Below are 20,961 nucleotides of genomic sequence, written 5' to 3'. Positions count from 1 at the left end.
GCTCAGAGCAATTTCCTAGTTTACCCTTATTAAACTGGGAGAGGGCTGAGCAGAGGTTCTTGATTTATGAAACACATACTAGATTCATTAAAACCTTTAAAGATTTAATACATTTTATCAAGGCCTTAAATCTGGGCAAGCGCTTTAAAAAAAAACTAATACAGGGTGTATTTCATCTCTGGTGCCCTTTTGTGCTTATTTAAGAGCTGTAAAATTTGGATTGACGGATCGCAGGTATTTCATTCCTTATTTCTAAATGGCGCTGAATCCTCCTGACAGGCTTGTTATATATAACCCTTGGAGATCTATCGAGTGTAAAGATCAAATTATTCTCCTTTATTGATGTTTTATACGTCTCTCCCGTGTTTTTTAAGGCCCCTTCAACAGTTGCAGAGGGGGACACCGAGCGTGCCTTTGCCTGGGTGTTGCTGTCCCCACCACGGCCCAGGCGGGACCGGGGGCTCCCCGGCGGGGGGCCGGGGCGGCGGCGCCGGGCCCGGGCCCACGTGCTGTGGGGGGTCCTGCGGCGGCCCCCACGCGTGAGCTGGGGTCCGCGCAGGGCCGAGCTCCCGCGGGCGGGTCTCGAACCGGCGGTCGCGCTACTCCCGCGCCTCCACCGCCCCCTGGCGGGGCGCCGCCGCGCCGGAAGCAGCCGTCGCGCTGCGATGACGTCAGGGCGGCGCCGGGCTGGGGCGGCTGAGCGGGCCGCCGCCGCTGCCGAGCGCAGGGCATGGCCCAGCTGGGCGCCATCGCGGCGCTCTCCCTCAGCTTCCTCGCCGCCGCCTTCCTCTCGGCCATCCACAAGATCGAGGAGGGGCACATCGGCGTCTACTACCGGTGAGGCGGGCCCCGCGGCCCCCTAGCGCCGCGACGGGCCGGGCCCCGCGCAGGCTGCCTCTCACGGCCCTCTGTTTCCCTCCCTCCTTCCTTCCGCAGCGGCGGGGCGTTGCTGACCTCCACCAGCGGGCCCGGCTTCCACCTCATGCTGCCCTTCATCACGTCCTACAAGTCAGTGCAGGTGCTGCTGGGGCGCTGCTCGCCGGGCACGGGGCCCTGCCGCGGGGGTGCGCCGGGCTCGGGGGCCCCGCCGCTGTGGTACGGGCCGGGGCCGGGCCGGCGGGGGGCCGGGCGGCGGGGCCGGGGGAGGCGGCTCGGGGTGTGTCTCGCTGGTTTGCGTGGGGCGGGTTCGGCTCTGGCTTTCAGCGTTTCCCCCGAGAGGTGCTAGGGGGAGATGCGGGCAAAACCCTGCAGCTTTTTCATACGCTTGTGAGCAAGTAGGATTTGTGCAGGGGAAATCCTGTCTCTTAAGCCTCTTTCTTAAATCTCTCTTCAGACCACGCTGCAGACAGATGAGGTGAAAAACGTTCCTTGTGGTACCAGGTGAGATGTCCAGCAGTTACCCCCCTGCAGTCCTTCACTTTTTGTGGAAACCTTCGGCTCCTTTCCCTTTTTTCCCCCACTGATTGTTCCAGTATGCTTTAAAACGTGTAGATTTGTTTTCATGGACTGGATTTCCCACCACCCTAACTGAAGTCTGTGGAAGGCTCTGTAATTCGTCGCCCAAGTTGATGAGGATGAGCCCTGCTGGGATGGTTTATGTGCAGCCATCTTCAGGGTCTGCACTGAGTTTTCCAAGCCTGGGCCTGCATTTCACGATCCCCTTTCTGGAGACACATGTAATTGAAACCAGGAGCCTGGTGCAAGGAGTGGGGTGTTGGGGGTTTGCCAGAGTGCTGCAGCAGTGCTGCACGGCTGGCTCCGCTCAGCCCACTAGAGGGGAGTGTCCTCCACTCAGAGCTGCACAGGCAGAGCACTTGGCCTCTAGCAAACTTCATCTTTATACCTTTTTTTTTCCTTTTGCAGTGGTGGAGTGATGATTTACTTCGACAGAATTGAGGTGGTGAATTTCCTCATCCAGAGTGCAGGTGAGTGCTACCTCTGCGAATCCTGCCACCCAGAATTGTTTGTGCTCCTGATAGCATGACATGAGGTGAAGAAGGTTGTGCTCTTATTTGGAGCTGAAGTGTACCACAGGTATTCCCCTGTGTACCTTGTAAAACCTCATACTTCCTGGGCATAAGCTTTAAACCAGCTCTCCCAGACGGTTTATGTGTGTATTATTTCTTGCACATACTTTTTCTGTGCTGCTAATTGCTTCACCAATACCTGAATATCAGCCATCACTTTTATTATTTGTATGATTACAGCCCCGCTGGGCTGTATGCTTCAGTGAAGAACTGCTGATTTGAATAACAAGGTGTACAAAAGGTAGGGGAGATGAGGCTTCTGCGAGTAGAAGGCTGCCTCTGAAAGCCCAAGGAGAATGACTCGTGCAGCCTTTTTTTTTTTTAAATTCTATGGTTTTTAACATCCTGTGGGTTACAGGTGTGGTGTAACTGCCTGGCTCATCAGTGGTCTGCGTTGAGACCTCTGTTTTATGCCAACTGCAGGATGCCCTTCCCTTGTCGCGTGTTAGACCACACATTCTGTATTCTGCAGCTTAGACACAGCCCATTGCATGCTTGCAGATAGCGCAGAGAGGGCTGTTAGCAGTTAGATGTCCCGTTTACAAAGCATGTGACAGGACATTGGTTAGTGTGTTATGAAATGTTAGCGATAAATACAACTTTCCTGAACGAAGTATTTGTTTGTGGCGCAGGCTTCTCTTGTGGGTGTGTTCCTCATGTGAGACTGGTGCTGCAGCTCTTGCTGCTGTGACTGAGCCATGAGGTTTTCACTGCAAGTGCTCAGCCCAGCCTGAGGCATCCCTCCATCCCAGCCCTTGACAGTCGTTTCTTCTTTTTTAGTATATGACATAGTGAAGAACTACACCGCTGACTATGACAAAGCTCTCATCTTCAACAAGATTCACCATGAGCTGAACCAGTTCTGCAGTGTCCACACGCTGCAGGAGGTCTACATCGAGCTGTTTGGTGAGCTGCCCCCAGCCTTTCAGTGTTGGATTGATGGCTCCTTGAGTGATATTTCTGGTGGTCATTTGCATGGTCTGTTGATGCAGAACTTGCTACCCGCAACTGATGGACTTTTTACCTATTAATCCAGCGCCTCCTCTGTTTGGAATCGGGATTGTTAACCAGCTGCCATCATTTACTCCTTGTTATCTTTCGGTGCTCAGTGCTTCAGTATGTTGTAACAAAAAAAAAAATCCAAACCTGACAGTAGTACCGGAGGGCTTTAGGGAAGGGACCAGTAATTCTGCAGCGTTATTTGTGTGTTTAGCAAATGTGACTTGTTCAATCAGTCACAGGGTTTGCTAGTCCAGATGGGAAAGCCAGTCTTCTGCTCTTTGCTGTTACAAAAAGTATGAGCAAGCACTCCCTGGCCTGTGGGTTTGATTAGCTTTGTGTCATGCACATGGCTGCAGTGCCCAGACACTGTGAGTGAGTGCTGGAAAACAGGGCTCTTGGCAAGGGCCCGCTGACCTCCCCTCCCTTGCTGCAGGCTGCTGGGAAATCAGGGAGCGCATGTGCTGGGAGAGCATATTGTGAAAGAGTCTGAAGAAAAGTTGTGGTTTCTTGGTAGAAACAGCTGCTGCCAGTGCTGAGTGTTTTGTTTATGGCTTTGGACTGACAAGAAATCCTTTCCAGCATTTCAGCACTACAGCAGTGCTGACTGTGGGCAAGGTGTCACTGTGAATAGTTTTGGACCCCAAATGGACAGGATTTGTGCCTGAAAGAACACAGGGCATTTGCAAACTCCTGTTTTCTGTTCAAACAGGGCTTCCCAAGGAGCCTGGCTTTCTGCTTTCTGAGATGCCTCTGCACAAGATGCAGAACTGGGGCTCGCTTCGCCTCCAGTTCCTTTATGGGACTGCTGGCGGCTGTACGGGTTCTTTGCCGATGGAGTCTCCAGATGTCAGCAGCTGCTGACGACAACTGCTTGAAATGGACTCAAAGCAACTGATTTGCACAGAAGGAACTTGTATAAACTCCCGTGTAACTCTTTGAGCTGAATGTTTTCTGGCTCAGGAGTTCTGGCACAGCCCATTTCGAGCAGACTTATGTCATTCTCTGCCCCCACATCTGCAAGCAGGTGCAGGAAACTGATAACAGCTGTTTCCTAAACTCCTGGCTGAACTTCATTATGAGGGTGAGTTCCAGATAGCTAAACTGGGACCAAAGCAAATAATCAAGGAGTGCAATGTGATCACTTTCAAGGCTGTTACATTTTTATTTTCCCTTTGCACTTCTCAGCAGGCCCCAACTGGAAAAACTACTATCCTTAGAGCTTTTCACTGAAACGGGGTTTTGGGTTGTATTTCCTTTTGAAATTTCTTAGCTACACTGGAGTTAACTGTTATCCATTGAGCCAAAGAGACATTACTGATGAGTGTTTTGCAGCCTATTACAATAACTACTGCAGCCATTTCACATTTCTGCCTTGCCATTTTCTTTGTCTCCTGCTGGCACACATGCAGCTCCTAATCAGTCACGATTTAGCTGGACCATGTTACTTCACGATCTAGTTGTGAAGATATCAATGGGGGAAGTGGGTTAGAGCACAGATTCTTTATCGTAAAGATGCTGCTTCTGGCTCGGAAAGATTCCAAACTGCAGCTCATGGAAAAGAGTTTCATTTCATAGCTGTCATGTTCCTACAGTTTGTCCCAAGTGTTTGGGGCTGGCCAGTGCTGCTTGACATGCTGAGAGAGATGGGAACCTGCCTTGGAGTCAGGGATGGTTTTTCTCAGCCCAGCACTTCTACATCAAACTTAGGTTTGACTTCCCAGGAATAAGAAATCTGAGCCATTCCAGCTAATTCTGTATGTGTTGACAGCAAGCTGCCTTGTGGGCTTTTTAGTTACCTTTTTTTTTTCTTTTTTCCCCCACCCCTAATCAGATCAGATTGATGAAAACCTTAAACTGGCCTTGCAGCAAGACCTAACTACCATGGCCCCTGGATTAATTATACAGGTAATCAGGATTCCACTTCAAGATATCTAAGGTGCAGATCATAAGGAGGGGTAAGGGCTAAAAGGAAATAGGAAGCTGTGAAACTTGTTTAGAAAATGTCTTTACAGTACAAACTTTGTTTAACTTGAGGAACGAGAACAGTATCCTTTCCATCTCCTCTTAGCTTTGATGTGTTGGTTTTCTTTTGGTGTTATTCTGGGTACTGGTTTACCCAGGTTATAATCTGCCATGTCAGGAGATCATTCAGTCCTACCTTTGCTCTGTGGAGTTTGGACCTTGTCACAATTTCTGCAGCATGTGAAAGCTTTGTGTGGCAGAGCATGCCCTTAGTGTTAGCTCCCCCGTCCTCTGCCGCCTCGGGGGCCATTTGGCTTTTGATTGTTGGCTGCTTGCCTATGTTTTCTTCGGTCTTTCTTTCCAGGCAGTTCGAGTTACAAAGCCAAACATCCCTGAAACAATCCGGAGGAATTATGAGCTCATGTAAGTGCCTGAGACTTGCACCTTTGTGTTACCAAAAAAGAATCGGTCATCCAGATTAATGTGTTTTCACAGCATGCAGTGATCAGAGTGCCCTCTGCCAGGCCTGCTCTCAGCCTCGTGCTGCTGTTCAAAAAGGGTCTGGTGAGGCTGCAGCAGATGAGCACGTCTGTCACTGTAAGTAGCAGGCAGGTCACTGCTGAGTTAGAAGGTATTTCTCCATTTTGAACACAGAAATTATTTGCCCAAGGGGCTCCTTGCGCTTGACACTGGCCCTGTTTTAAAGAGGCCTCCCAGTGCGTGTGAGTGAGTGGCAGGTGGATGGATTCCACTGCTAATCCTGTTGTTTGACTAGGATGGAGAAACTGTTGATTCAACAGGCTGAAGACTTGCAAAGCTTTGAAATAACTTTCTTTAATAGCACTTGACATACTGATCCCTTTTCAATGCTCTGAGCCAGCAGCTGCCTTCTCCTGCACTTGATCATTCAGAATCGCTTATGTTCTCTGAGCACTCTGCCGACAGAGCCTGCGTAGGTCAGAGTAAGATCCTTCTCGTCCATTTTCCTTCCCTAGCATTTCATATGACCTTTAGGTATCGTGATAAGCCACGTGTGGTATGGTCATGATAGGCAGAATCCCAAATCAGCCTGTTGCCATAAATACAACAGGACATGTGTTGAGAGAGACTTGGTTTTGACTCTAATCTCTCTTCCCTAATTGGGATCAGGAGCAGAGTATTTTATTTATACACACACTTTTAAAACTTACTAGCGTATATACAAAACAGTAAGATAGAAAAGGCTTTAGCATGTAAAATGTACTGAGCCGTTTGAATGAAGGATGATTTCAAAGCTGTATACTTCCAAATGAAGAAGAATAGCTGTGAGGGCAAGGCTTTTAGAGGATTTTCATGTCTTACTTTGTTTAAATAATATCTACATTAACAGTAGCCCAGAAAACTTACAGATGTGTATGGTCTGTGACCTGCCTCTTGTAGAAGGCAGCATGGCAGCCTGCAGAGAGTAGGAGGTAGTGTTTCACACTGGCTTGAAAAGTCTTCCTGCTATGGAGGGGAGGAAAAGATGCTTTGGTTTAGAAAAAAAAGCTCTGTGTGTGCAGGTATGTGCACTCACTTTCCTGATTGCTGCCTGCCCTAAAGACATGCTGGAAGGAGGACTGAGCCAGCGGCTCATCCTGGAGGTGTGGTAGACCACACCACTTCAATAAGCTCATGTTTTGTAACTGGCTTCTTCTGGCTTACTAGGGAGAGTGAGAAGACAAAGCTGCTGATTGCAGCACAGAAGCAGAAGGTGGTGGAGAAGGAAGCGGAGACAGAAAGGAAGAAAGCTCTCATCGGTCTGTATATCTTTGCTTGAAGGCAGTAACTAGCAGAGCGTGGTGGGGTAGGCAGCAAAAGGAACCCAGGCACCAGGGAGAGATGCTCCTGGTTCAGGTTTGGGTGATCTCTCTGCTGCATATGTTTGCAGCTGATCTGAAACTCTTCCAAAAAAACTCAGAAGAGTTTTTCAAGTGGATTCCAGCTTTGCTTACAAACGTAGACTGATGCCTTCTGAGGGCTGAAAATTCTTCCCACGATTGTTTTCACCAGAAGGGGGTGGTGAGGACATTCATGGGTGAAGCTGCTTCTGGCATTAGAAAGACTACGTGATGACAATGTGAATGTGTTCTTTTTCGTTTCAGAGGCAGAGAAAATAGCACAAGTTGCTGAAATAACTTACGGACAGAAAGTGATGGAAAAGGAAACAGAGAAGCGAATTTCAGAGATCGAAGGTGAGTGGTGAGCTTTCCAGTAAGTAAATGTTCTGTGTTGAATTTTATCTGAAAGTCCTGAAGCAGTTCACCATGGAGTTAAGTCGTTTTTAAAGTGTGTATATTGACTGTGTTCTTCAATCCAAGCTGACATTCACAGGGGTGAAGTTACTGGTCTGAAGTCTTTCATTTTAGCCCGTGTTTGTGGTACCTTATGGTAATGCATTGAGTTCTGAATAAATGTGTCTCAATACACAGATTCTCCCAACGTGTTCGCAGCCTATTTTGCAGTGAGGTTTTCAGGGGGGTAGATCAGTCGGGATAGCAGAAGGCATTCAGGGTACTGGGGCAATGACAAAGTTAGTGAAGCTTGACTCCAGATTCTTAGGTGATTCTTCATATAACCAAAGTGCAGGAAGTATAGCTGTCACGAGTGTGCTGGAAGGGAATGGCAGGCTGGTGTCTTCCTAAAAGAGGTCGTGTCAGGTTTTGGATAATGGCTGCAGACTCTCACAAGAGAAGTGGAAGCATCCTAAAATACTACTGTCCGGTCTTGTGGGGACAGCCGCATCTCCCAGTTATCTGCAGTAGGGTAGGTTTGTAGAAGCTTTCTATTCTTTTCTGGCTTAAGATTCTTCTAGAACCTGTCTCTTTCTTGGAGGGAAGAAGAGGTACACAAATTTAGTTTTAGTTCTTTGTGTAGTGTGAAATATTTAGAAAACAAAGTCTGGCTATTACAGAATGCAGCAGCAGGGGTCTTATATAGCTTCCAGCTCCTAAAGGTTGAGAGAAGGGGAGGGGGAGATGCTTCTTTTGGAAAAGTAGTCTTTTGTTTTAGCTGATAAATCTGTAATATCTGTTTAGTTTGCATTTTTGCTTTTTCATCCTCCTTTAGTTTTGCAGCTAACTACTTTTAGGAACTAGGATTGACCAGAGGCAGGAATAGCAATGTTTCTTTGCAGACTGCGCCTCTTAAAACTCTTTCTCAAGGTGATCTTTCTAGGAGGTTATACTGTTAAGGAGATATCCCTTCACCCGTCTGATACAATGCTTTGTCAAGGAAATTCCAGGACATGAAAAGGGGTCTGCATTTCCTGCTCAGAGTGGCAAGCCCTTATTTTCAATTACATTCATTATAGGCCCTGTCAAGCTTTGCAGAAGGCCACTGAGGAGCCAATTAAGCATTTTACAGATCAGCAGGTTCTCATTAAGAAGTTCTCCACAGAAGTACAATGGTTTTTATTTCTTATAAATGTGTGTCACCGGGTGTCAGGCCTTCAGTTCAACTCTGCAGTGGCAGAGGATTCCTGTCTCCCTCATTCTTCCCAGTGTCTCTGACTGGAACCACTCCTTTTAGTCAAAAAAAGAGAAAGTCGTGAGCCAAACCATCCAATTGCTTACATGATTTTTAAGTGTAGCAGCTCACAGGGCTCCCTGTTAGTATAGGTAAACAGATGGTTTATCCAGCTGTGCAACTCAAATCCAGACTGGCATGTATTACAATCGTGTGGCTCCTGTCGTAGAAGGAATGTCAAGAGATCACATTGAACCAGCTGGAATACACTCGTCTTAGCCTTAACATGGTGGCCGGATGTCGATCAGAAGAAAACAAAAGGAGTGCAGTGCAGAAAGGGGAAGTGCTTCTTCCCTTAAATGTCTCTGCTAGGAGTCAGTGGAGGAATTTCAGTATCTTGTAGGATCAGACCCTTTACGCAATTGTAGATATTGTAGAGAAACATCTCTCCAACATCTGTCCAAGGGGCAGAGCCTGTAAAGGTTAAAATCGCCTGCCTCTACATGCCAGAATCTTAACCTCAGTATCCCAGACAAAAATCCCATCTGGGGAATTGCATTCACAGTCCCAGACTTCATCTGTAGAGCAGTCTGCTCTGCTGTTCTTGGAGTCTTGTGCAAATGTCGTGGGTAAATACCATTTCTGCAGTGGAACAGTTGCTGTGTTTTCAGCACTAGCGTTAGTGGCTGGCTAGAGAAGAAAGAGTGTTCTCGGCCTGCGTGACAGGGGCGGTAATAAAAACCTTATGTTTGTAAAATGCTTTGAGGTCTTCAGTTGCAGATGCAATTTACTTATTTAATGCTATCATCCTGCAGCGTTTTAGATGTAAACTGAGATCCCATTTTGTTCCCTCTTCCCCTTGTTGTATCCTGTACAGTTTAGATGTGGTACTGGCCACTTTAAAAAGTTTCCAGCTGCAAATGGTGCTAACATGGCTGGAAATAAAAATCTGAATATGAGAGCATGTGTTCTCTTCCAGATGCTGCATTTCTTGCGAGAGAGAAGGCAAGAGCTGATGCTGAATGCTACACTGCTATGAAAGTAGCTGAGGCTAACAAGGTATTGTTATTTCCTTACGCTGTGCCATGAAGCAGAGCTCATTAGGTTAGGCTGTATAGAAATACTCAGCAAAAGAGCAGTCTGTGTTTATTGTTTGCTTGTTGTGTCTCATTAAGTCAAAAAGCAAAACAAAGCCATCTCCTCAGAAGAGTTTTCATTGAGACTGAAACAATTAGATCCTTATTTGCAAATTCATTTTCTTCTCTGGACAGATGAATTTGTCGGGATACATGAAATACCTGGTCATCTCTGGAGACAGCTCTGCTAGATGCTAACGGGGCCATGGCTCCCTCTGTAGATAAAATATCAGTTTCAGTGTTGCCCTTTCACGCTGTTGTAATCAGACATGTTGATTCATCCCAAGCTGCAATCTGGCAAGCAATCAAAGCAGGGACATCTCTAGAGTGACAGGCAGGCTTAGAGTAAACAAGCATTCAGGTAAAGAAGAAGTGGAGCTGATCTTACACACCGAACTAATAAAGCCTTGGTACTAAAAAAGAAAAAGTTAAAAAAAAAAAAAACCAAACCCCAAAAAAACAAACACCTGGGAACAGAGGAATTATACGGGTAGAACTGCCAGGCTTGTTACTGCCTACAGCAAGTTCCCAGGACATCCCAGCAGGAAGACTTTCTGCTTTGTAAGGGTCAGTGAGAATGGACAGAGGTCTGGGATGTTTGTGCACAAGTTTTGTCCCAGTTATTCTATCCTCTCTGTTATAATGTCATTATCCTGAACAAATGAGCTCTGCTCTCCGAAACAGACTCGTCAATCTACTCCCTGGAAAAAAGCCAATTGTATTTTTCTTTCCAGTAGCTTGCATTGCAAGGGCTTTCAGTGAGTTATGTGCTTTCAAGCATCTCCATCTCTGGTACGTTTGGATTGAACATTTCCCCAACTGCTTCCATCACTTTTGCATTTTGCCATTTAGTCATTGGATTTAGAGCTTCACTTAGACATGCTGAAGGAGAGCCTTCTTCTGGGCACTCCATCTTTTCAGCTGAAGAGAGGATGAGCATGCCTGGTAGTGTTGTGGAAAAGTAGATACCTTGTATGCTGATGACAGAAATTTGCTTTTAACTGAATATGAGCTGTTGGTGATCAGTTTTCTTTTTGTGCAGCTGAAGTTAACTCCTGAGTACTTGCAGCTGATGAAATACAAGGCTATCGCAGCGAACAGCAAGATATATTTTGGTAAAGATATTCCCAACATGTTCATGGACTATGCAGGAAGCCAGACCAAATTTGCAGAGGGACTGGCAGAAGGAATCCAAGAAGAGGATGGGGCAGGAACCAGTGAGGACACAAAACTACTTCATAATATCAACTGAAAAGAAAGATTTCTATTCATTTTATATCAAAAGAGACATGAACTGGGAAGTTCCTTTTTGTTTTCCCCCTTTCCTGTACTGAAAGAGGAATCAGACTTAATCCTTTCATTCTTTTGTATGACAATTAGACACAAAGACTTTGGTATTTATGGGGTGTGTTTTCTGGTAACTTCTAAGCAGCCAGTTCCAGGTGTGTCCTCTAGATGCACTTCTCCCTGCTCTTGGACACATAGACCAGCTAGACTCTGTTGTGCAGCCAGCTTAGATGGGTACTTAACCTTGCATTGGGGTGGTTCATAGCAGCTGTAAGTTAACAATTTTTGAGGCTTTGGAGGGAGGGGAATTGCTGCTACAACTTCTTGTTTTGTTTTTTTTTTTTCTTTTTGGAAATTTCAAGTACTTTATTTCAAACCCCTTTTCGAAAAAGGTGCTAGACTTTTGTACACTACACGTGTCTGCTTGAAGGCCCGGACCTTGTCCAAGTGGTAGGTTACTGCCAGTTGTGTGGTGAACTGGGATAATCTAATGGCCTGTGTCTGTGCTCCAGGTCTGTCTTGAGTGCAAGATGTAGCAAGTGCACAAAATCACCTTTTACTGAGGTGTGAGCTGATATGTTTTGCCTTGGTAGGGCAGCTGTGACCATGTGCACAGCAAGTTAAAAATTTCAGCTGAAATCCTTCAGGTTACCTAGTTTCTGTGGGGGGATTTAAGCCTTAGACCACGTCACGCAGGTAGTGACCCAGACTGTTCATTTTCTGTCTTAACACTGGTTTGTTTTCCATTTGTCATATTTGGGGAGGGCAAAGGGGGAGTCTGAATTTTGAGGCTTTTTCCAGCAATTTAGCTGCTAGGCAAGAGGTGTAGGCATGCCAATGGAGGCAGTGTCTTGCTAGTGGATAACTGGACTTGATTTTCAGTGAAACCAGACTGCAAGCACGGTACTTGTCATAGTTAGAAAAGCTAGGGAGAAAAGAATTTTTGTCTCAGGGAGCCTGACTTTGCAAAAAGCCTTGCTGGTGAATAACTTCTCGAATGACTAGTCCCTGCGGTCATTACAGTACGTTATCTGCCTCTCTGCAAGGCCAACTGGATGTCAGTGTTTACAGTGTCTTATTAGGAAGAGGACATGCAGGTAAACTGAAATGAATGGAACCCAGTTACTGTTGGCTTTGGGTTTTTTTTCTGAACAGACCTTGTGAAAGGAAGATAGACTAGTAGCAAAGGACACAAAACATCACACTGAAAAGTCACAGGGCAAAGAAAAGAACCTCTTCTCTTTGAACTGTCAAAGATAAATTTTCCCTTTTTTTGCTCAATGCTATATAATGTACCTTTTCACTTCAGAAAACAGATTAATTCTTCACGTACCAGATGCAAAGAGGTAATAGGGTTTTGTTTTCACACATGCAAAACTTGAGTGTTAAAGACAAAAGTTCTGGCCTAGAGAGAACATTTTTTTTTTTTCCTCTCCCTAATCCATCTGCCACTTGGCAGGAGAGCCTGTTTATTAATTGCTGTTATAATTTGTGGCCAACACACTAATATGAGATGATGTGAGTGTAACTGCTTAGTTGTCAGAGACCAGCCTATTGCATTTACAATCTTATGCCCCAAATGCTTGCTACCTACTACACTTGGTTTCACTCTTCAGTTTTTTAAATATGCATTAGTCTTTGTAATAAAGTGATCACACTAAGATAGAACTCTGATGAATTTCGGCTGCCAGTCCCAGTATTTTCACTTCACTTTTCTTTTCCCTGTTAGGTGAGTGACTATTGATACTTGAAAATGCAAAATAAAAGATATGCATCAGTTTCTGCTGGAGAAAAGTCCCATCTCCTGTGTGTCATCTTTGTATTTGTTGGAAAATACGAGCTAAGGGAAGTTCCACCTCCAGATCTATGTACTATATTAGACAGCACAGCAGTCAAAAAATTGCATCAATAGGTAGGCTGTAATATTACTAACTTTTATAAATAGGTCTCTGCAGGAAGATTATGAACAGGGAATAGCAGAAACTTAGCAAGGAGGTAACAGTACGTAAACCTTTGAGGATGATCCCATTTGGGATTGCTCTACATTCATGTTAGGCTTCCATTAGTAACTAAAACCTATGTTTTACATGAGTGTGTTTCACTAATGAACAGATGCAAATAAGCCAAAGTGGTATTATAAAGCATGTTTTTGTATGACTTCAGAGTAAGACAATAGTTTGGAATAAATAGGTCTTGATTATTTTTTTCAATTGAAAACATTACTGCTAAGTTATTCTTGTAATTTAGTTAAATTGTAATTAAATTGTAATAAGGGTAAAAAGCAAAAACAAGTTGAAATCTTACCAGTTCTCACTAAGTCAAAATCCACTGTTGCACGTTCTTTCAGGTTTCTACATTGTATGTATAATTTCCTTAAGTTTGTAGGGTAGATCTGTCACTACAGCAAATTTTTATTCCATCTCTTTGACATTTTGTCCTATTTCCATAATCTGAAATCTTGAAATGAAGATCTGAATTTTAAACCCACTCTGTATAACAAAGAAAATACAGGTTTGTGGCATTGCTGATACCTGAGAATTGCTGGCAGGAGCATGGTAATGCTTTACCAGTACAGTCTTTGATCTTCTCATGTATTGAATTAAAAGCCTTTTTATTTTGGTATTTGCTATGACAATAAAATGGCCTTCAATTTTAATATCAGTCTTTTTTTCATGGATGACCTTTAACACAGTGTGTAGATATATTTGCAGGGGAAGTTTTATGAGGGGTAACATCAAGGCTGCCGCTGCTCCAGTGGGAGAGTGTGGAGCTGTGGAGTGCCGTCTCGGTGCTGTGCTGGCAGAGACGCGCCTGTGCTGCTGCACAGTTTTTCCCTTTCCACTGAGCAGGAGAGAGGAAAGTGGAGCTTCGGCAGAAGAGGGGCAGATGTGTCCCATGTCAGCTGGGCAGCCAGCTGAGGAATGCCGCTAGCGTCTTTCAGCCCCACTTTGCTAACCGCATTGGTGAAAAATACGATAAGAAAACTTCAGTGGCAAATATCTAGGATTCGGTAAAGTTTGCAGAAAATCATTGTCATGTTTTACCAGACAAAGGGCAAGAACCTTCTGGGTATTTTAAAACAGCTGTGTAAATACTGTCATTGCTCAGAATATGGGGAGGGAAGAGTAAGTTCTGCACATTAAGACAAATATTTTAGTTAATGGGTTCCAGCTGGCAGTTTCCCATTCTTTCCATCTGACTTGCTGTGATAAAGACTGGCATTGTCCGTGGCCCCACGGCACTGGGGCCTCCCGCGCCGTCTCCAGCTGCGTGGCTGCCGCTGCCTGTCTCAGCCCTCAATGCTCCAACCGGGCGTGCAGAACAAGTGGTGTCGCCTGCCCTGGTTTTATGAAGTTTTTTTCTGAAAGAATTTAAATTTGTACCCCAGGAAGACTGCTTTTCATGCAGGTGGGAAGAACATAACTTCTGAGGGTGTGTGGTGGACTTTGTAATTTCAGGGGTGTTTTTTCTTGGAGCATGCATAGCTCTGCAGTACTGTTGTGATGGGCAGGGCTTGCCCCTGAACAAACGGGGCTGCTGGCTGCTGATTTTCTTTCCAGTCATGAGAGCCAAGGGTTCCTGCAGACGCCTTCCTTGCAGGCCCGAGGGCTCCTGCCCACACACCTTCTCCCTCTGCAGCCGGTAGACACCTCATCCTCCCTGGCCTGCCACCGAGGGGAGGCTGGGGTGCCCATGGGGTGCCATGGCAGCGATCAGAGTTGCTGATGCCATGCTTGTTCCTCACAGCCGGGCCCCCCCCCGGCTCTGCTCGCTGCCCCTCAGCCCGGCGTCGGGCCTGCACCCCCACCCAGCAGCACCACGGGCAGGCAGATGGGTTTGGGCAGCACCAGGCGGGAGCGGGGCAGCCGGTCAGGGCTGTTCCCCACGGCACGGGGGTCAGCCTGCGTTTGTCACCAGTTTTGGCCTGTATTTGTCGCCTGTCTTGGCCAAAACCGGTGAAGGGCGTGAGGTGAGGGAGGGAAGGGGAGCATGCGCACTGCAGGCTGCCCCAGCCGGGCCCTGCGGCCCGGCCTTTCCCCTCAGGAGCCCGTGGGGCTTGTGGATGGCCCCGGGCGGTTCGGCGAGCGGGGTCCGGCCCGAGCTGGCCCTCAGCCCCGTGGCCAGGCCTCCGCGCTGCTCCCCGTACCGTCCACCATGGTGCCCGCCGACCTCCCCAACATGGCGCCACCGCCCAGGGCCCCGCCTCGCCTCTGCCATTGGACAGCGGGACGCGGAGGAGCGATACCATTGGCCGGCGGAGCGCGGAGGAGCGATGCCATTGGCCGGCGGGGCGCGGAGGAGCGATGCCATTGGCCGGCGGGGCGCGGAGGAGCGATGCCATTGGCCGGCGGAGCGCGGAGGAGCGATGCCATTGGCGGCGGGGCGGGGAGAGGAGCGGCGCGCGCGTGTGTGTGGCGGAAGGCGGCGGGGCCGCCGGGGATGTGGAGAGCCGGCATGGCCGCCGGGGATGGATTGGGCCCGGCGCTGCGGGCCGTCACCGAGCAGGTGCAGCAGGCGGCAGCGCGGAGGCCGCAGGTGAGGGGCGGCGGAGAGGGCCGGGGAGCGCGGGGGAAGGCCCTTACCCCGCCGGGGTAGGCCCGCTCGCCATGGCGGCACGTCCTCCGTCACCATAGAGACGGGCCCCGCATCCTTGAGGGCAGGTCCTCCGTCGCCGTGAAGGCAGTCCCCCATCGCCACGGACCCCGCGGGGGCGGGTGTCGGGCCCCCCCCCAGCAGAGGAGACAGCACCCCATCACGGACCCTAGAGACAGGCCTCCCCGCGCTGTAGCCGGTCCCACTGGGACAGGCCGTCCTGATCCCCTCCCACGGCAGCACCAGGCTGGGGCTGGGGGGCTTGAGCTGGGGCTGGGGGGCCTGGCTGGCCGCTGGGGGGCCTGGCTGGCCGCTGCGGGACACGGGGGAGAGCGTGAGGCAGGTTAGGGCCTCCTCCAGGTGTCCCCCTCACCCTTGGGTGCTTCTGCAGGGGCTGCCAGCTGTGCAGCCGCGGCTGGTGGCCGTCAGCAAGACGAAGCCGGCAGAGATGGTGATTGATGCCTACAGCCACGGGCAGCGCAGCTTTGGGGAGAACTATGTGAGTTGGCTGGGCCCCACGGGGCTGCGGGTGGGCCCCCACGCCTAGGGCAGGCACCGGGCACCCAGTGTGCCTGGGGAGCTGGGCTGGGGTTCGGCGCCGGGCTTCTGCCCTCGTGTGAGCGAGGGGCACGCTGGTCCCAGGGACACATGTTCCAAAGAGACCGCTCTTGTGGTGCAGGCGCGTCTGGCATGGTTCTAACGAGAGATTGTCTTTGATTCTCCTAGGTTCAAGAGCTGCTAGAAAAAGCATCAGACTCCAGAGTAAGTAGGCAGTTCTTTATATATCCTCTCTCCCTGTGTAGCTGTGTCCTGAGAGCTGTTCAGCAGAAGTCCCAGTTTTAGGGATTTGGAGGCTGTTTGATCCTTGTCTTTTCAGATAAATGGTGGGGTTATTCTTAGCACTTTATCTCAGCCCCATTCCGTCTCCTTGCCTTGTGGGCTGGAGAGGATTCTGTGAATACATGTGCCTTAGTCATGAAGTATTTTTCTGAATAATGCTTTACCTTTTGTGCTTTCTGCTGTAGGAGATGCACAGCCCGCTTTTAAAAAAAATGGTAACACTCAGTTTGGGGAAAACATCGTTTTATGACTGTTCAGTTACAAAAGAGTTTTGCTTTTCCCATGCACGGTGTAATGCTCTGCAGCCACCATTCTGTTCCTCTCCAGGCTGTGAAGCAATCTCAATAAACACTAGGAGCACTGCCTGAAATGTGTCTTTCAGGGTAAACAAGAGAAGAAGATTGGGTGTCTGGTATTTTGTTTGTGAGCAAACTAAGACTTAAGTACTGTGGGGGGGCAGAGGGAATTGTCATTCAAACAACTGTTCCTGTCTGCTTTCAGATTCTGTCATCATGTCCGGAGATTAAGTGGCATTTTATTGGCCATCTGCAGAAAAATAATGTCAACAAGTTGATCGGTAAACACTATTTAATTTTTTGTGGGGTGACCTTGTGGGCAAGAGTCTTCCAATGTTCAAATGATAACAGCCTCATGTACATTAACTTACCGCTGCTTGTGTCTCTGAGCCAGCTGAGTTGTAGGTACAAAAAATACTCTGCCAGCAGAATTGCCCTCAGCCTGTGTTTTCTCCCCAGCCGTCCCTAACCTGTTCATGTTGGAAACAGTGGATTCTGTGAAACTGGCAGACAGAGTCAACAGCTCATGGCAGAAAAAAGGGTCAGCTCAGAAGCTGAAGGTCATGGTGCAAGTTAACACGAGTGGAGAAGACAGTAAGTGGCCTTTTCTGATGATATGCAGGTCTGTCCTGCTGACTTGACAGAAACGACCTGAGTGGGATGGGTTGGTTTGCGCTCTTAAAGTGTTTCTCTCAGCTAGGAGTAAACTTGCTCATCTGTTTGCGACTGCCTGGCTGTGGGGAGGGGAGGTCAGGTCTCTGGCAGAGCTTGACACAAATCTCCCGGCTTTTTGCCAGGTAAGCATGGCCTTCCTCCCGGAGACACTACAGCTGCTGTGGAGCATGTCATCAACAAGTGTCCAAGCCTGGAATTTGTGGGGCTGATGACGATTGGCAGCATCGGGCATGACCTTAGTAAGGGGCCAAATCCTGACTTCCAGGTAAGATTTTTCTAGAAGAAAATGTCAGCTGTTGGCTGGCCTCCCATTACAGTCTGTTGTCTATCCCAGCCAAACCAGTAGGTTGTCAATAGAAACACCTTGTTCAGAGTAGTACAGAGCTCTGAGGTATCAGTACTAATGCAGGTGTTGGGCTTGTTTCTGCAGAGGCCAGAAGCCCATACATGTTTGGTCGCATCTCTTCTCTGAAGCTGTAGCCAGGGTATTAGCAGGGGCACCTTGTGCAGCAATTACTGCCCTGGATCCTCTGGTCCTGCTTTCAGTTGGGGTTTCAGTCAGCACACTGTGTGCACAGGGCTGCAGCAGGCAGAAGAACTGGGTCTGTGTTCCTTGTCTGTCAGGCTGGTGTGATAATTTAATGTCTTCAAAAGATGTGTAGAGTTGTAAGTACGTGTGTCATCAGTGCCACAGCGTGTAATGGGAAATCTCCAGGTGCTGTTACGATGCTGCAGAGCAAGCTTCAGTAGGAAGCGTGGGAATTGCGTTCAGCCTGAAGGAGACTTCAAAGAAAGGCAGAAATCGTGATCTGTGAAACCCTGAAACTGAGCTAGCATGGCTGTCAAGTGTGTGGTCCTCTTTTCTTTCCTCCTCCCTTCTAGATGCTGCTGTCTTTGCGGCAGGAAGTGTGTGAAAAGCTGAATCTCCCCATTGAGAAGGTGGAGCTGAGCATGGGCATGTCCACAGACTTCCAGCACGCAGTAAGTCTGGTTTCCTTCTGCCACCTGTTCTCTTGGGAAACAAACATGCCAGTGGTAGGCACCCAAAGTCCAGCCCAGGCATCATCCAAAATGGCCTCTTAGGCCTGCCCTTGGATAGCGGTACCGATGGTGCTGTTCTGTGAAAAACAGCTCTCCTGGTCCTGGGATAGAGTTCTGCAGATCAAAACAGACCCTAGCTGTAGCTGCAGGTGGCGAGTACATGGGGAACTGTCCTTCTGTGACATGGCGAGCATCAAGGTTGGTTGCGGACTGTTGGCAGACGTGGGTGGCAGCCCTGCCCTGAACTCCTCCTTTCTGTCTCTTTGTAGATAGAGGTTGGATCCACAAACGTCAGGATTGGAAGCACTATTTTTGGAGAGCGAGATTATTCCAACAAAGCAGTCGGTGGCAAAGCCCCTGCTGAAACTAAAGCCAAAACGGAGACCTTGACAGTGCAGGATCATTAGATGGAGGAAAAAAAAAAAAAAAAGTGGTCTGGACAGAGGACAGATGATGGGAGACCTCACTATGCATTCTTACTTCCCTCCATGTTGACACCAGATCACGATGGTGAGAGGGAATTCCTCGTAACAGAGCAGAGCCCAGAAATGCCTCATAATTTATTGTGATTATAGAGTACCCATAGAAACTGGAAATTTTTATAACCAACAAATAAGAAAATTTATGTTTGAAAGTGACTGGTATCTTGGCTCCTTCAAGGTGGTTAAGAACAGTGACTTTTGGATGATAGGTTGAACAAACTAACATTTGTCAGGATGGAGTTGCTAATGAGCAAGATTTAGCTGCAGCAGTGTTGGTGATTATGGTTTCACTGAGGACTAAATTCTTCATTAAACAAGTTATAATCTTGCCAGAGACCTATAAATGTTTCCCCAAATAAAAATTTTGCACATGGTCACTACTGAGGGATGCTTGCTTAGAAACTGCGGTAGAGACATACTGTGACTGTATCCATTTAAACAGAGGATGAATAACAAGCACACAAGGATGGATAAGGAGAGCAGCTGCCAGCATAAGTTCGTGGCGTAATGTTTTGGATGCAGATCACAAGTGTGGGAGTGTCTTTTTGGCTGAAGTCTATATGTGTCCTTTTCAGGCTGACACTGCTAACCTTTCCCCCTGGTTCCATGTCTGCTCAGGTCTTCTGGGATGCTTTCAACCTTCCCCTTCCCCTCTTGTGAAGTGTTGTAAGGAGTTATTTTCACCATGCGTAGGAGTTCTTGATGTTGTAAGTTCTTTTTGGTCAGAGTGGGGGTTTCCTGCAAGGTCCCTGGTCTACCATCAGCTTGCTGTTGCTTTCCAAGGCAAGTCACTTAACCATTTGGTGCCTCCACCATCCCATATACATCTGTATGAGAATAATAATGCTTGTCTCACAGGGCAGCGGTGAGCTTTGCTAGAGGCCCTTCGGGAAAAGTACTTCAGAAAGTAAAGTATTATTGTTCCACTGTCTTCTAGGTTCCTGAAAAAAAATCCTTTCGCCACTGACAGAGCTTCTAGGCTATGTCCTAATATCTTAAGTGCTGATCTAGCCTTTACTTCTCCTGGAAAAGGGAAACAAGACTCTCTCACTGCAGTAACTTTCATTCAGATGTGAGCAGAAGCCCCTGCATTGTGTCACGTCATTTGGCCAATGGTAGCTATGGCAAGTCTCTTGTAACCTGTGTTACAACTACTTTTTTGGGCTTTTGTGTGCTGCTAAGAGGAGGGGACATCGGTTGCCAGCAGAAACATCCTTCCCAGGCTTTTCTCTGTGTGCGTGTGGTTAAATCTAGCTGTTGGTTTTACTCTCTGACTATAAAAGCTGAATGTAAATGAAAAGAGTCAACTCTAACACCAACCTGTCATAGCTACATGGTTTAGAAGCAACATGCAGTCTGAGCTGCCCTCCTCGGCACTGCACCATGTGTTGTTTCATAGTCTTATTAATAAAAAGTAGTGAATTTTAATACCATCTGTGCCAACTATAAAGCTATTAAAGATGTTATTTTTATGTTCCAGCCTTGTGAATAAATGCCCTGAGTGGTCGTTGAAGCTGTTTCCCTAACCTGGAGCTGCTGTTGAGCGAGACTTGCTTGTCTCAGGATGGAGGGAGGAGGGTGGTTTGAAAGACAGCCGAAAGCCAAGCTTGCTTTGATCAGAAGGGGGAAAAAAATAGCTGCTGAGTTGGGCGAGATGTCAGCTGGCGTGAGCTGTTTGTGGAGAAGCCCTCTGGGTGGCAGTGCTCCCCAGGGCCGGGGCAGCGCTCCTGGCCCACCGAGGAAGGGACAGCAGCTCCTCGGCTGCTTTCGGACAGGTACGGATCAATAGTGAGCCTCAAAAAAAAATATTTCCCATCTGATGGTTGAAGTTAAATCCCTTCCTCTTCCACCTCTGTCTTCCCAGAATTTCAGCACCACGCACTGACCACACATCCTCATGTTTGCAGATTTCACAACATGAAAAGCCTTTCGTTTATTTTACAAAAACAAAGTCAGGACACTGGTTCTATCTGAATTTGATTCCAATGCACAAAGACTGCCAGTGTCCCTGCAGTGCGTTTGCTATTTGTAAAATGTTGGCTAGAGCTCTCTGTAGCAAATAAGGAGCAAAAGCGATTTGCTACCTGAGCTTACAGAGCTAGCCCAGCCCCGGAGCAGGTGGTTCTGAGCCCGA

At 47.8% G+C, this 20,961-nt stretch overlaps 2 protein-coding genes across 6 annotated transcripts; both read left to right on the top strand.

Moving 5' to 3' along the window:
- Nucleotides 1-662: 662 nt before the first annotated feature.
- On the top strand, nucleotides 663-13,556 carry ERLIN2 (ER lipid raft associated 2). Of its 4 annotated transcripts, XM_055696159.1 has the most exons (11): nucleotides 667-837; nucleotides 937-1,018; nucleotides 1,334-1,380; nucleotides 1,864-1,925; nucleotides 2,808-2,933; nucleotides 4,861-4,934; nucleotides 5,356-5,414; nucleotides 6,678-6,769; nucleotides 7,115-7,204; nucleotides 9,457-9,536; nucleotides 10,656-13,556. In XM_055696159.1, exons 1-11 carry the CDS (start codon nucleotides 731-733, stop codon nucleotides 10,863-10,865), a joined length of 1,029 nt encoding a protein of 342 aa, XP_055552134.1. In that variant the 5' UTR covers nucleotides 667-730; the 3' UTR covers nucleotides 10,866-13,556. The 4 variants fall into 4 exon arrangements, 2 of the variants coding, with proteins under 2 accessions (XP_055552137.1, XP_055552134.1); XR_008729810.1 differs by lacking the exons at nucleotides 6,678-6,769; nucleotides 10,656-13,556 and having other exon boundaries at nucleotides 665-837; XR_008729811.1 differs by lacking the exons at nucleotides 4,861-4,934; nucleotides 9,457-9,536; nucleotides 10,656-13,556 and having other exon boundaries at nucleotides 663-837; nucleotides 7,115-7,162.
- Nucleotides 13,557-15,282: 1,726 nt separating this feature from the next.
- PLPBP (pyridoxal phosphate binding protein) lies at nucleotides 15,283-20,340 on the top strand. Of its 2 annotated transcripts, XM_055696337.1 has the most exons (8): nucleotides 15,283-15,436; nucleotides 15,885-15,992; nucleotides 16,220-16,255; nucleotides 16,835-16,910; nucleotides 17,089-17,223; nucleotides 17,427-17,569; nucleotides 18,187-18,285; nucleotides 18,615-20,340. In XM_055696337.1, exons 1-8 carry the CDS (start codon nucleotides 15,341-15,343, stop codon nucleotides 18,750-18,752), a joined length of 831 nt encoding a protein of 276 aa, XP_055552312.1. In that variant the 5' UTR covers nucleotides 15,283-15,340; the 3' UTR covers nucleotides 18,753-20,340. The 2 variants fall into 2 exon arrangements, with proteins under 2 accessions (XP_055552312.1, XP_055552313.1); XM_055696338.1 differs by lacking the exon at nucleotides 15,885-15,992 and having other exon boundaries at nucleotides 15,299-15,436.
- Nucleotides 20,341-20,961: the final 621 nt, after the last annotated feature.

Source organism: Falco cherrug, chromosome 18, assembly GCF_023634085.1.
Source record: "Falco cherrug isolate bFalChe1 chromosome 18, bFalChe1.pri, whole genome shotgun sequence".
Classification (NCBI taxonomy): Eukaryota; Metazoa; Chordata; class Aves; order Falconiformes; family Falconidae; genus Falco; species Falco cherrug.
Note: the sequence above shows the minus strand (reverse complement) of the source record. Positions and strands in the feature narration are given on the sequence as shown.

Coding starts and splice junctions, on each gene's coding strand:
- PLPBP (XM_055696337.1), top strand. CDS start 15,341: ATGTGGAGAGCCGGCATGGCCGCCGGGGATGGATTGGGCCCGGCGCTG. Junction 15,437..15,884: donor CGGCAGCGCGGAGGCCGCAG/GTGAGGGGCGGC, acceptor GTGCTTCTGCAG/GGGCTGCCAGCTGTGCAGCC. Junction 16,256..16,834: donor AAAAAGCATCAGACTCCAGA/GTAAGTAGGCAG, acceptor GTCTGCTTTCAG/ATTCTGTCATCATGTCCGGA.
- ERLIN2 (XM_055696159.1), top strand. CDS start 731: ATGGCCCAGCTGGGCGCCATCGCGGCGCTCTCCCTCAGCTTCCTCGCC. Junction 1,926..2,807: donor TTTCCTCATCCAGAGTGCAG/GTGAGTGCTACC, acceptor CTTCTTTTTTAG/TATATGACATAGTGAAGAAC. Junction 4,935..5,355: donor CCCCTGGATTAATTATACAG/GTAATCAGGATT, acceptor CTTTCTTTCCAG/GCAGTTCGAGTTACAAAGCC.